The 13,179-nt window shown below is 42.7% G+C and overlaps 1 protein-coding gene and 2 non-coding genes across 3 annotated transcripts in view; 2 read left to right on the forward strand and 1 right to left on the reverse strand.

Moving 5' to 3' along the window:
* Window positions 1–8,434: 8,434 nt before the first annotated feature.
* Window positions 8,435–8,626, reverse strand: LOC142425045 (U2 spliceosomal RNA). The gene has a single exon (XR_012779436.1). It is a non-coding gene; the product is annotated as a U2 spliceosomal RNA (small nuclear RNA).
* Window positions 8,627–10,510: 1,884 nt separating this feature from the next.
* Window positions 10,511–13,179, forward strand: part of SF3B1 (splicing factor 3b subunit 1) — a 34,707-nt gene continuing 32,038 nt past the window's right edge. The window contains exon 1 of the mRNA XM_075530039.1: window positions 10,511–10,645. Within this exon, the coding sequence (XP_075386154.1) occupies window positions 10,618–10,645 (28 nt within the window). The 5' untranslated portion in view covers window positions 10,511–10,617. The remainder of the gene's footprint in view (window positions 10,646–13,179) is intronic.
* LOC142425217 (small nucleolar RNA SNORA42/SNORA80 family) lies at window positions 12,732–12,865 on the forward strand. The gene has a single exon (XR_012779570.1). It is a non-coding gene; the product is annotated as a small nucleolar RNA SNORA42/SNORA80 family (small nucleolar RNA).

Below are 13,179 nucleotides of genomic sequence, written 5' to 3' on the forward strand. Positions count from 1 at the left end.
CATTGGTGTTGCTTGAATAACCAGGGACTATGGCCTAGACACGTTGATAACTCAAAAGACAAATCACAGCATTCAAGGCACGATGTACCCTTAGCTATCCGGGAAACGTACTCAGACATTACTTATTATGTGTGCATTGAACCAATATATTTTACCATTGTGAATTAAAATGAGCTCTAAGCCTTTAACTTTCCTTACCTAGAAAACCAAACCAAACTGTCACTGAATCAATGCCAACTCATGGCAACCTTGTAGGACAGGCTAGAATTGTCCCTTTGCATTTCCAAAACCATAGCTCTATGGGAGTAGAAAGTCCCATCTTTCTTCCAAGGAGCAGCTGGCTATTTTAAATTGTTGGCCTTAAGGTTTGCAGCCCAACTCGTAACCACTACACTAACTCCTCTAACTAGGAAAATAACGAGTAAACTAATTCAGGCGGAGTGCTGGTGGCAGAGAGGTTGTTTGGTTGCTAATGGAAGTTGGAGGTTCAAACCAGCCCGTGGTTCCACAGGCAAAAAGACCCAGTGATCTGCTATGGGAAAATGGCACGGGGTGTAGAGACACACTTCCTTCTCTGAGAGGGGATCACCACCAACAGCCCACGGCTGATTCCTATAAGGCGGGGTCAGACTCTTGCCAACCTTGTTAACAATTCTGACACCAACCAGCCTTTACACAGAGCTCTCTCCTCCATTGCTGGATTCAGGAGTTCCCTTCAAGAGCCATACAGAACTCAGATGAAACGCATGATGACTGGTTTGTCAGGAAAGACTCAGGATAAGGTTCTTTGACTAGGACAACCTCTTCTCAGCCATGCCCACCGCAGGCCTCTCTCTGGTCCTCTGGTATTGCCACTCTCTGTCTACTAGGTCCAGGAAGCACCGATGCAGGAAGCCCCAGTGCAAGCGATACCCTCCACTCCCTTCTCCTCCTCCCTGCAGTCAGGTCTCCCCTCCGCATCTGGGAAGGTGCCTTAAAATTTTTTTTAATTTTTTACACGTTTTATGAGGGGCTCATACAACTCTTATCACAATCCATACATACATCAATTGTGTAAAGCACCCTTGTACATTCATTGCCCTCATCATTTTCAAAGCATGCCTTTTAAGCCTTGGATGGCAAAACTAACCAGTCACCCATTAGCGTCCAAACACGTTTTCAGGGCCCCACTGAATCATAAGACGGTCATCTGAAAGTGACCCATCTCACCATCTGCTCTCATAAAGATCACAGCTTAGGAACACCTGTGGGGCAGTGTCTCTGTTCTGTAAAGTTGCTATGAGTCAGAAATTAACTGGATGGTACACAACATCAACAACATAAAACAGCTCACACTAAGGTGTGAACAGTGGCTTCTAAGAGGATCTACCAGGCCAGGCAAATTTAAGTACCAGAGGTCAGCTCAGAAGGTTCTGGCAAGTCTTTGGGGGGAGGGGGCACATCCAAAAGATAAACTTGACAGATTTTCTCCTAGGACATAGGGCAATCATGAGGACTTAGTATGACGTTTTTAAAAAGTGAAAAGTGCATTGGTGAAAAAAGGCTAGAAAAGTTGTGCCAAGGGATGTTTTCCGTCATAATAATACACCTGCTCAGTCTTCAAAGGTTTGCCAAGATTGTCCAAGGAGAATTTCTTTGGTAAACGGTACCCTTTCTGCCCTACAGCCCTAAGCTTGCTCAAGCACAAGATCATTTGGTTAACCGTGACATCTGCTGGCTCTTTGTATGAACTGCAGTTGGTGTTTGAAAACTTGCTCCCAACAAGTCGATTCTCCTCCTAGTGGTCCTACATAGAGTTTCCAATGCCAGAAAGGTTTATGGGAGCAGATGGCCTCATATCTCTCCCACCTACTGGCTGGTGGGTTTGCAGTGCAGACCTTGCGGCCCCACGCGGTCCCACCCAACCAGGGCTCCTTCATCGGCTGAGAGTTTGCTGGCGGGTGGCAGGCATCCAATGAAAGTACACATGGGTTCCAGCCAAACACTGTGCAGACCGGTGATATTCCTCCCTAATTCCTTGTTTTATGGTCCAGAGAAAATCTGAAAAACAGTGCTCTACATTGAATTATTTCTTTCCCCCCTTCCAATTCAATGTAAGACTGGGAAATCACCAAGAAAGTGGGGAGCAAAGGACAGTGCACCATCTGGAACACCCACTGCCTACACGATTGAGAAGACAGGCATGATGAACCAGAGAAAAGGACTTTGTGTTCCTCACTCATCCAGCAGGGGAACTTCTAAATTAGCTTTTGAATTCGATTGGTCCTTTGGGGGTATAACTTAGATGTGAATGGATTTATTTATTTTTTGATAACTGTGCCATGTGAGTGAGAATTCGGTGGGAGATTTACGTTTCAGACCATCCACTCTGCCCTCATCCGCAGCCCGCCCCACTCGATCCTCACCGCCATTGCTTTTCTCCTTATTGTGGAGCTGGACCTTCCTTTCATCAAGTCCGTACCTGTAAGCCTTCTGGTCCACCGCTTCACACAACCGCCCTCGCCACCTCCTGGGGAGCCTCCTGCGCCTTGGCCCTTTAGTCACTGAGTGCCTTCGTGCAGCATTCTGGTCTCATGCCGTGAGTGTCTGCTGGTTTCATCGCTGTGTTTTCCAGTGATGCACAGGATACCACTGTGTGTCTGCGCCAGTTTCTTTATCCATTTTTCTACAGTTGGGCATTTAAGCTGTTCCCAGAAATACAATGACATGTTCATCCTGCTACTCCTTGAATGTAAAACTGTCCCTGTGAGTTTCAGAGACTGTCACTCTTTTAATTAATCAATTAGTTATAACAGTTTTATTAGGACTTCATGCATATGGCATACAATTCAATAAATCAATCATATTAAGAAGGGTTGTACAGTTGTCACCATCTGAAATTCTAGAACATTTTCTTCTTCCTTGTAGTCATTGTTAGTCATGTAATTATTGTTTTGTTTTAATTGTGACAGATATATACACAACAGGACATTCTCCAATTCCACAGCTTCTGCTTGTATAGTTCAATGTCATTGATTATAGTCCTTGTGCTGCACAGCCACTATCAATACCCTTTCCCAAATTATTCTCCACCACTGGCAAAAACTCAGTGCACCCTAGGCAACAACGCTTTCCCCTTCACCTCACATATTAGACATTTTCATGGTTCAATCGCCTTTAAAATGAGTTCTGTATACATCATCACAATCAGTTCTAGGGCTCCCTCCCCCCTCCCACATTCATTGTTTGCTCCCACATTCCCTCACCCTCCCTATTCCTCATCCAACCCCACATTCCCAAAAAACTCTTGCATCAGTTGTAAGCTCTATGTATCTATTCCTTCTGTGCTTCGCAAATTGGGAAACCTAACAGAAACTATAAAAAACAAAATAAAGTGGCAAGGAGAGAATAATAATAATGTAAAGATAATGAGAAATGAGAAAGACATGACCACCATCAATATTTAAAAATCCAGGGAAGAAATTTCTGTCATAGAAAAAGCAATGAATACTTGAGCCTAGAACAGATTCAGATTGGGTCAAGAGGGAGATCAACTGACCAAGTATCAAGTTCAATGCAGCATAACCAAGTTTACAATGATCTCTGTCTCATAGTAAAACTGTTCCAGACCCTTGCTTGTTGCTAGAAGGAATCTGCCAGAGGCTTAATTTGACTAGATACTTTGCAGATGGGTGTGTTAGTCTGAGTAGACTAGAGAAACAAATCCATGGATACACAGATGTGTATAAGAAAGATATTGATATACAAGAGCAATTGAACATTGAGAAAACATCCCAGCCCATTCCAGATCAAGTCCATAAGTCCGTTATTAGCCCATATGTCCGACAGCAATCTAGAAAGTCCTCTTCTGACTCACAAAACACATGCAATGATGCCTAATGTAGAAGATCACAGGCCAAAAATGGGTAGAAAATCTTTGGATTCAGTGGCATTGGAAACATCTCAGTGCTGGCAGGGGTCTCTGCATGGCTTTTCCAGCACCCAGGGCTGCATCAGGGTAGACCCATGTGTCTTGTCAGCTGCTATGTCTCCCAGGGTGTGAGCAGAGACTCTCCCAACTCCACGGAGGAAATACAGTATTTCCCAGAATTCTCAGGAGACCATGCCCACACAGAAGTCTCATTGGCTATCTCCAGATTGACAGCCTAGACTCCACCCCTACACTCTTAATCCTCAAATTGATAAACAATTATTGATCTACCACACTGAGTTTGGGGTTCCCACTGTCCTCCATATCCTTCTACAAATTGGGTGTTCACAATCTAAGCTCTAATACTTTCCCTTTGTCATATTTAGATTGTATTGTCATCTTTGGATCACACAAGCTGGTGTGCTTTTTCCATGTGGACTTAGTTGATGCCTCACGTAGATGGCTGCTCTTTGTATACAAGCCTTTAAGACCCCAGACACTATTTTGATTGATAGTGGGACACCATCTGCTTTCTTCACCACACTTTGCAGTAGCACCCTTCTCTTCAGTGATTGTTTCATGAAGGTGAGTATTGAACTGGGTTATCTTGTCCACGGTTATGAATGACTCTGGTTTACTTTTGGGGCCATATTATGACAACATTAAAACCCTATAATACCAAATACACCAACAACAGCAACCAACCAAACAAAAGACAGGAAAACAAAAACCATAGAAACAAAAAAAATAAAACACTGTCCATCATCCCTAAAGGGTATCAGGTGATTTGCACTGATGACAGCAACAATTTTTCCAACGACATAGCACTCCAGACACCGTTGGTATGAGCAGTTCATGCAAGGACAGTTCCCAGCACACTTTGAGCAACCATTTCACTGAGTTCTGTTGACCCTAAGCATGGGGACCGGTGCCAGGGGGAAACTGTCCTGGATCAACTCTTCCCAGTGCAGATCCCTGCCCAACAGATCAAAACCTTTCATATCAATAAAATGGGGGGGGGCACTGAGTACTAAATATATGGCGATTCTGGGTCCCTTCCCATTGGATACCCACAGGCTGGAGGTTTCCCCAAGGTCCGATGAGGGCAGCCACTCTTTGGTTCCTCTCTGATCCAAGTTCCCCAGTCCTCAGTCCAAGGGTACAGGCAACTTTGAAGCAGGGCTCAGTTCATCTAGCTGGGCCTTTATGTTAAGTTCTTCTGATGTAGCCCTGGGTTATTGCCAGGCTGCCGACATGGTCAGTGTCCAAGGTCATCATAGTGCTGAGTCCATGGCATGGTTCACTTAGGTTGGGTAGAAACATATTCATTGTGTCTACCCAGGAATCTGGTCCACTGTCCCCTAGTTCCCTACAATCATTGTTTAGCATCCCTTCTCAATGTGAGGTTGCTTCTCCCCATTCACCTACCACACTCACCAAAAGAAATAGCGTCTCCTCCAAAATGTCGATGCTCCCCTCCTCTGGGTCTTAACTTGATTTTCCTGTAGGGTTCTTCTTCCATTCCTGTGGAAGGCTCACTGATTTGTCACAGCCTCGTCTCAATGTTGTACAGCATCAAGTGGATGGTCTTCTCCCTCCCCCTTTCCCTCTTGAAAGAGTAACCCAGGACAATGTGAGGTCTCCTTCAAGGTAATTCTTGTGAAGTGTGAATAAGGAAGGTGATGGGTCATGGCTGGTTTTAGCCTTCTATTCTTTTGTTCAGGAATTGGTCCCTAAGATTTTATTGCTATTTTATAGTAGTGGACTCATACAATATTTGTCCTTTGGTCACTGACTTACTTCACTAAGCATAATAGTTTCCAGGTTGTTTGTGTCTAAGTTGACTAGAGAAACAAACCCAGACACTCATATATGTATGAGATATCTTTACATCACAGGCTGATGGATGGAAAGTCCTGTGGGTCCAGTGATGGTGGAAGCATCTCCAGGTCCAATGAAGCAGAGAGAGAATGTGGCCGCCTCTCAGGAGAGAGAGAGGAAGTTCCCAGAATTCTCACGAGAAGGCCACACCCACAAGGAAGTATGATCAAGTTGTGACCTGATTGACAGGCTAGACTCCACCCTTCACTCTGTTTATCAAGTTGACATGAAATTGTGTTAGGACCGCACAGGGCCTTCCTTCCCTGTCATGAGGTGTTTCATGTCTTTATCGCCGTTTGTTATCTTCTCAGTTTTTTTCTGTAAACGTTATTAAGCCCCTTTGTATATTTGTGGGTATAGCCTCATGCTTATGTGTAGCTTATGTGTCCACACACCCCACCAGATGACTGTTATCATGGAAGTGTGCATGTAACACTATTCATGTCTGTAGCCTTGCCTTTGGTTTCATCATAGGTTTCTGACCCCCCTCTTACTGTGTGTCACATCTGGCAGACCCAGGATTGAACCACCACTTAATCCCCTTCACCCAGGCTATTACGTATTTGCCTTATCGTTTCAGATTTGCTCTTCCTCCCCCTCCCAACTCTGGTACCAAAGGATACTTTTCTTGTTTCTGTATATGAAGATTTTTCTTGAGCTTTTATAGTAGTGATCTCATACAATAGTCTTTTGTGATTGACTTATGTAATTCAGCATAGTGTGCTCCTATTTTTTCATTAACAAATAAATTTGCTACAACTTCTAAGGAATAAAAACCCTGGGTATATCTGTTCCCTTGGGAACACTACAGTCCCTGTTAGGGTGCTCAAGGCAGCCAGAGGACTGATGCTGAAATTCAGGTGTCCTCCCCAAATGACCACCAACAGACCTCCTCCCTAGATGAATGATTTACTTATAAGTCATATGTTGTTATATGGTTTTAATCAATTTACATTTTTTTTCATTTGTTTATTAATTACAATTTTAAATGATGTTATCGGTTTCATTACATAGGCTAGGTTCTCCAGAGAAACAAAACCAATGAAGCTGATATATGGATATCTAGGGAAAGAGGCTTATATTAAGAAAATGACTCACACAGTTGTGGAGGTGGGTCAAGTGCCATGTCTATGAGTCAGATGTCAGGCTGGAGGCTTCTCTTCACTCAAGCAGCTTCAGGGACTGATGAACATGCCTGGGAATGTCATTCTTAAACAAGATAAGAGGACAACGTTACATATTTTCATCTTCTTCCTTTGATTTTTCATAACTAGTAAGGTTTGTTGGAACAATAAAAGGCATTCCTGAAGCTTGTACCAATTATTATTGAAAAAAAATCAGTGATTTTCTAGTTTTTGGCAAATTTATAAAAAAGGCAAAACTTTTACTCATTGTAATTAACGCATTTGATTTATGGTGTTGGCAAAGAATATTGAATATAACATGGACTGCCAGGAGGAAAAGCAATCTGTCTTGGAAAGAAGTACTGCCAGAATGCTCCTTAGAAGGAAGGGCAGCAAAGACTTGATGTCAAGAACTTTGGAGATGGTATTGGCATGTGGCTTCAACAGTGGACTCAAGTCTAATCACAATTGTGAGGATGACACAGGACCAGGAAATGTTTTATTCCAGGAAACTTCATTCTGTTGTGCATAGAGCTGCTGTGAGTTGGAATCAATACCATGACATTTAGAAATAATTTTATAGTTAACAATGGCTTTGTCATGTTCTTTGGAATCAGGCAGACATTGTTTTGATGACACATATTCCTGTTTCCACAACAATTTCTCCCTGCATTTGCCAAATAAAATCTTTCCTTCACTACTATAACTTTGTGGTGATTTTACCATAGGAAACTTTTGAAGGCAGCACCATCACTCCAACCACCACACACACACAAACTCACAAGACGGGTGGAATGAAGGAGGTATGTAAATATTTGATTATTTATTAATATAAAAAATAGAACACAAACTTCTTTTTTAAAATCCTGTCTTAAAAAATTATCTGAATGGCCATTTCACTCTTCTATTAAAGACAAGTTAGAGAGCCCTAGTGGCAATAGTAGGCTGCATATTTAGCTGGTATGTCCATGTTCAGCAGTTCAAATCCACCAAGTGCTCTATAGAAGAAAGATGAGGCTGTTTGCTCTCATAAAGATTTAAAGTCTCAGACATCTAGAGGGAGTAAATTTTACTCTGTCTTATAGGGTCACTATGAGTCGCAGGGAGTCTGGTTGGTTTGAAGTAAGAGAAAGGAGTTTTCTTTGACCTTTGGAAAATTCTCTCAAATCTCACTATTCAGTCTAAATATCCCTCTGATTTATTAATGCATACAATACCTTAGGACCCCAAAAATGTACACAGTACAAAGTGGTCAGTTTATCTTGGAAAGAGAACAAAAACATACACTTTATAGATGCTTTTAATATCTTTAAACTTTCATATCTTTTCATATCTGAAAGTATCCTATACATACAAATTTAGTTTTTTTAAAGTATGAGCCAAGAAATACTGTATTCTTGTGATTCTGCTTGTCAACATGAGTGCTTGACTGTTGATTCATAGTGACTAGTAACTCCCTACTCTCATTCCTTATTTATGTGAATTTTAAAATATATTGTTTTGCATGTATAATAAAAGAATATGTGTAACTTAAGTGTAAATTTTGACATACCGATTTAATAAGTATTCATGGCCCCTTCCACCAACACAAGAATTAGATTTTAAAAAATCATTTGTATCATAAGCGACATCCTTTTGTTTCCCTTATCCCATTGTTTACTCTCATAATCAGGTACTACACTTGATCTTAGCCAAAAGGCCGAGAAGCGATTCCCTCATAATCAGGGAAATGTAAATTAAACGTGATTTAAAAAAATTGATCAAATTGATTTTTATTTTTGCTAATAATTCCACTTTTCTTGGTACTCAATTGTTTTTATTTTTGTACTCAGTTTTTCCTAAGTGTTTGGACCGTTGAATTTGAGTTCAACAGCTTCTTTTTTAAAAAAAAACAACATTTTATTAGGGACTCATTCAACTCTTACCACAATCCATACATACATCAATTGTGTAAAGCACATCTGTACATTCTTTGCCCTCATCATTTTCAAAGCATTTGCACTCCACTTAAGCCCTTTGAATCAAGTCCTCTTTTATCCCCTCCCCCAAGCCCCTCTCCCTCATGAGCCCCGGATATATATTTTTTAATTAATAAATCTTTTTATTGGGGCTCATACAACTCTTATCACAATCCGTACATACATCAATTGAGCAAAGCACCCTTATACATTCGTTGCACTCGTCGTTCTCAAAATTCACCTTCCACTTGGGTTCCTGGAATCAGCTCGGTTTCCCGGCTATTTTATAAATTATTATTTTGTCATATCTTGCCCTGTCTGGCGTCTCCCCTCATCAGCTTCTTTTCTGAAGGATCCCTATCTATTTCCCTAGTCTGTTTCTTGGGCCAAATTTTCCTTTGAGTTCTATTCTTAATACCGAAATCCTGGGCAAATGTGAGAGTAAAAGATAACGTATATTGCATGTAGTATAGTGCTACGTTGGGTGTGTGTGTGTTGGAACCAGGACACCCTGATCTATTAACATTCCTAGTTTAGGAAAGACGTGTAAAATTTGGGGAGGTAATTCATCAGTATTACTGCTGAGGATCAATTGTTTCCTAAGAGCCTATACAGACTGGGTGGCAACCAACGGTCCTGCTTGCAATTTAACAACTGAGGGGACTTCAACAACGTACATAAAATCTTAACTTAGGTACAAGGAGCCACATGTGACCTCTTCCCTGGGAGAGGGACAGCAGAGAAGGGGGGAAGGGAGACCCCGAATAGGGCAAGATATGACAAAATAACGAGGTATAAATTACCAAGGGCATACGAGGGAGGGGGGAAAGGGGAGGGAGGGGGGGAAAAAAAAAAGAGGACCTGATGCAAGGGGCTTAAGTGGAGAGCAAATGCCTTGAGAATGATTGGGGCAGGGAATGTATGGATGTGCTTTATACAATTGATGTATGTATATGTATGGATTGTGGTAAGAGTTGTTGGAGTCCCTAATAAAATGTAAAAGAAGAAAAGAGAAAAAAATGATTAGGGCAAAGACTGTACAGATGTGCTTTATACAATTGATGTATGTATATGTATGAACTGTGAAAAGAATTGTATCAGCCCCAATAAATTGTTAAAAAAAAAATCTTAACTTAGGTTTTCACTAATTTCTTAAATGGGTCTGGCAATAATTTTCCTTGCGTGGCTATTTTATTGGTTCAATAATGTTTTGGGTACATTATGTCGTAAACGAAATTCTTAGCTAAATGATAGGCTATTTTTCATAAGCCAAACCCTAAATTACAGCGCGGAGGGCGAGGCTGTTTTGACTATTTCCGTAACAAAGCCGCGCAACACTCGAGCCAGATTGTAAAGCAAACTTTTCTCTGGCTCCCACACACCTTCCGGTGACTTTGAAGAGGGATAAAGGCCTGTCAGGAGTCTTCCAATCTTGAAACCAGTAAAGTTGTGTATCCTGTCTCTTCTTAACCGTGCTGGTGGTTGACACGCGCCAGGGCAAAAGCACAGTTACGAGAAATACAGCTCATCCGGTCCTTTCCTGGGTCACCGGGAAGGCCGTGACGGGCTCCTCCCACTCCCACAATGCAACTCGCGGCTGTTCTGTCACGTGGCAGCAGACGGTACGCGCGCTCCCGTTCTGCGCCTGCGCAGTGGGCGCCTCCAGCTATTTTTCTCCGTGGCGTCGGCGGCGAGCGGAAGTGCTTAGGAGCGCCAGTTCCGTCTGTGTGTTCGAGTGAGCAAAATGGCGAAGATTGCCAAGACTCACGAAGGTAAGCGATCTCCTTTGGCTTTGCTGTCTTCCGCGCTGCTCGGTCGCCGAGGACGCTGCCTTACGCCCCAGCTTCTTTCCGTGCGTGTTTCCCGTGGGGGGCCCCGCCCGCGCTTCGCGGCTTTCGTCGTCGCCTCGGTGTCAGCCGCGCAGGCCACTGCCCCGTGTAATGGCGTCTACTCTCCACCGCCGACAGGCGCTTTGTTCCGTGCTTGGGTGCTGTTGCTTCCGAGTTGCCTCTCTGGCCAGAAGGCCTCGTAGGAACGGCTTGCCAGAGGCGATTCCAGGGCGAGGGGGTCGGGAAAGGGCGTTGCAGGGACTAAACTCCCCAATCTTGAGACCCACTGGCTTAATTGTGCCTGTTGCCTAGGTCGTAGTGAACACTTTCTTCTGGCATCTGTTCGCTACAGATCAGTAAGTCCGCCCAATTCAGCGGCGCTCCTTGCTTACTGTTAACGGGTGCATGCCATGTTTACCGGGCAGTCCGCTCCTGGGCGTGGGAGGAAAGTCTGACTTGGCTTTGGGGAGCGTCGCCGCATAGTTTGTGCCTAAGAAAGTCGGAAAAGCTCCGGAAAAGCGGCAACCCCTTTCCAGGCAGCGCTAAATCGGGCTTGGCTAAACCGAGGCCTGTTAGGCCCAACCTTGGGTGATGTGTGTGTCTTTCTGTGAGTCTAGGTGGCTTTTTTTTTTTTTGGACGAAATTATTGGGGCAAAAAAAAAAGCAAAAAACCCCTCACTCAGTACTTTTAGCGTAATATTGCGCTGTTATTTTTTTTTTTTTTTGGAGAATGGTAATTGGAGAAGTAGGTAGAAGAGGGTGAAGGTATGTTAATATATTTTCGTTGTTCAAACTAGTTGATCGTTTTGTGGAATAACATTGGAATAGACCGAAGTCTCCCAAGGGTATTAAGAACGGACTCGGGTGATAGGAAATGGGGTCCCCTTTCTGAAACGGGGAAACGTGGGAAACTCGAATTGCATTCCTTTTGATTTCTGATAGGAAATCCAAATTTTTCACTGAACACAAAGCTCCCAAGAGAATGAGTCACGTTTATTCACACGCTTCTGTTCATTGTGTAGCAGCCCTGTAATAGGTAACAGGATAACGATAAGATCGTCACAAATTGTACAGTCTTAACGGCTTAGCGGCCAGACTGATGCTTCTGTTGAAGTATAAGCTAGATATATATTCTGGTCATCTGGAGAATTGAGTGATTGTGTTTAGGGTAATTTCATAGAAAGATCAATCAGTTCTCCACGAGGGGAGGACATCTACAGAGCATCTTGTAACTAGGGAGTGTGGATCGAGGAAGTTAAAGCCTTAGAGTACTCCGCAGCAACGTTGAAGAGAGAGAGGTAGGTAAGGACATAGAAGGTAACTAACTGGGTAGCTAGGTTCGGACTAGAATGTGAAGATGGTAGTGAATAGTCGGGTCAACCTGAAGTCCAGATCTTTGCAGTTTGAGGTGTTTCCTGATAAATTGATGACCTCATTTAATGTTTGGTACACAGGATTTTAACACTAGAGTTTTAATCCGCAGGTGCCCTTAAGCATCCTTTCTCTAGATTTTAGAATACATTAATCATATGTGAGGTGTAATTAGAATAGCAGAAGTAGAAAAATGTATGTTATCTTTCTTATTGAGTAGATTATTCATTTGGACTATTTTGTGCCTTTGATGAATTGTTGACTGGTAGTTTCATTGTAAGAGAAAGGCACCCTGGTGTAGCATTGGGCTGAGTATTGGGTTGGTAGCCACAAAGTTGGTGGTGGTTCAAACCTTCCAGAAAGATGAGACTTTGTGCTATAAAGATTCATAGTCTTGGTTGCTATGAATCTGAATCAACTTCCTGGCAGTGAGTTGGGGGGTTGATTTTCATCCCAAGATAGCCCTTTGATAGGAATATCAAGATTCTGTTATCTTACATTTTAGAAACCCAGCCTTAGTAGAAAATGTCTGTTTACTGGTCAGAATTGCTATTTGGGAGTTACTTCATTAATGTAAATTAATTGATAACACAAAGAATGTATTAGAATATTCAGTGTAATGGCCAAGTTTCAGTATTGTAAAAAATATCAGGACATGGCATGGGTTTGGATTTATGGCAGGTCCAATCCCATGGACCTCTCATAGTGTCCCATGCCAAAGCAAATTGTAACCCCGAACCATTGCCTGGCTTTACCCCATAGGCTTCAGGCACTGAAGTGGGTTGCACAGTGGAAAAAAAAAATCAGGACAGATATCCTGCCTTCAAGGTGCTTGCATGTAGTAAGGGGAACTCTTAAATAGACCCATCCACTTCAGTCTGACTGATTCCAACTCATAGCAACCTTACTGGACAGAATAGAACTGATTCCTAGAGTTTCCTGGGCTGTAAATCTTTATAGACTCTTACTGCCTCTTTTTTTCCCCGAAGAAAGAGTGCTTGTGGGGTGTGAACAGCCTTTCAGCCAGCACCTCCGGACTTAACCCACAGTGCCACAAGAGAGCTAAAATAAAATGGAAGATAACTGTTTAATAGAAAACTTTTATA

This window comes from Tenrec ecaudatus, chromosome 13 (assembly GCF_050624435.1).
Source record: "Tenrec ecaudatus isolate mTenEca1 chromosome 13, mTenEca1.hap1, whole genome shotgun sequence".
Classification (NCBI taxonomy): Eukaryota; Metazoa; Chordata; class Mammalia; order Afrosoricida; family Tenrecidae; genus Tenrec; species Tenrec ecaudatus.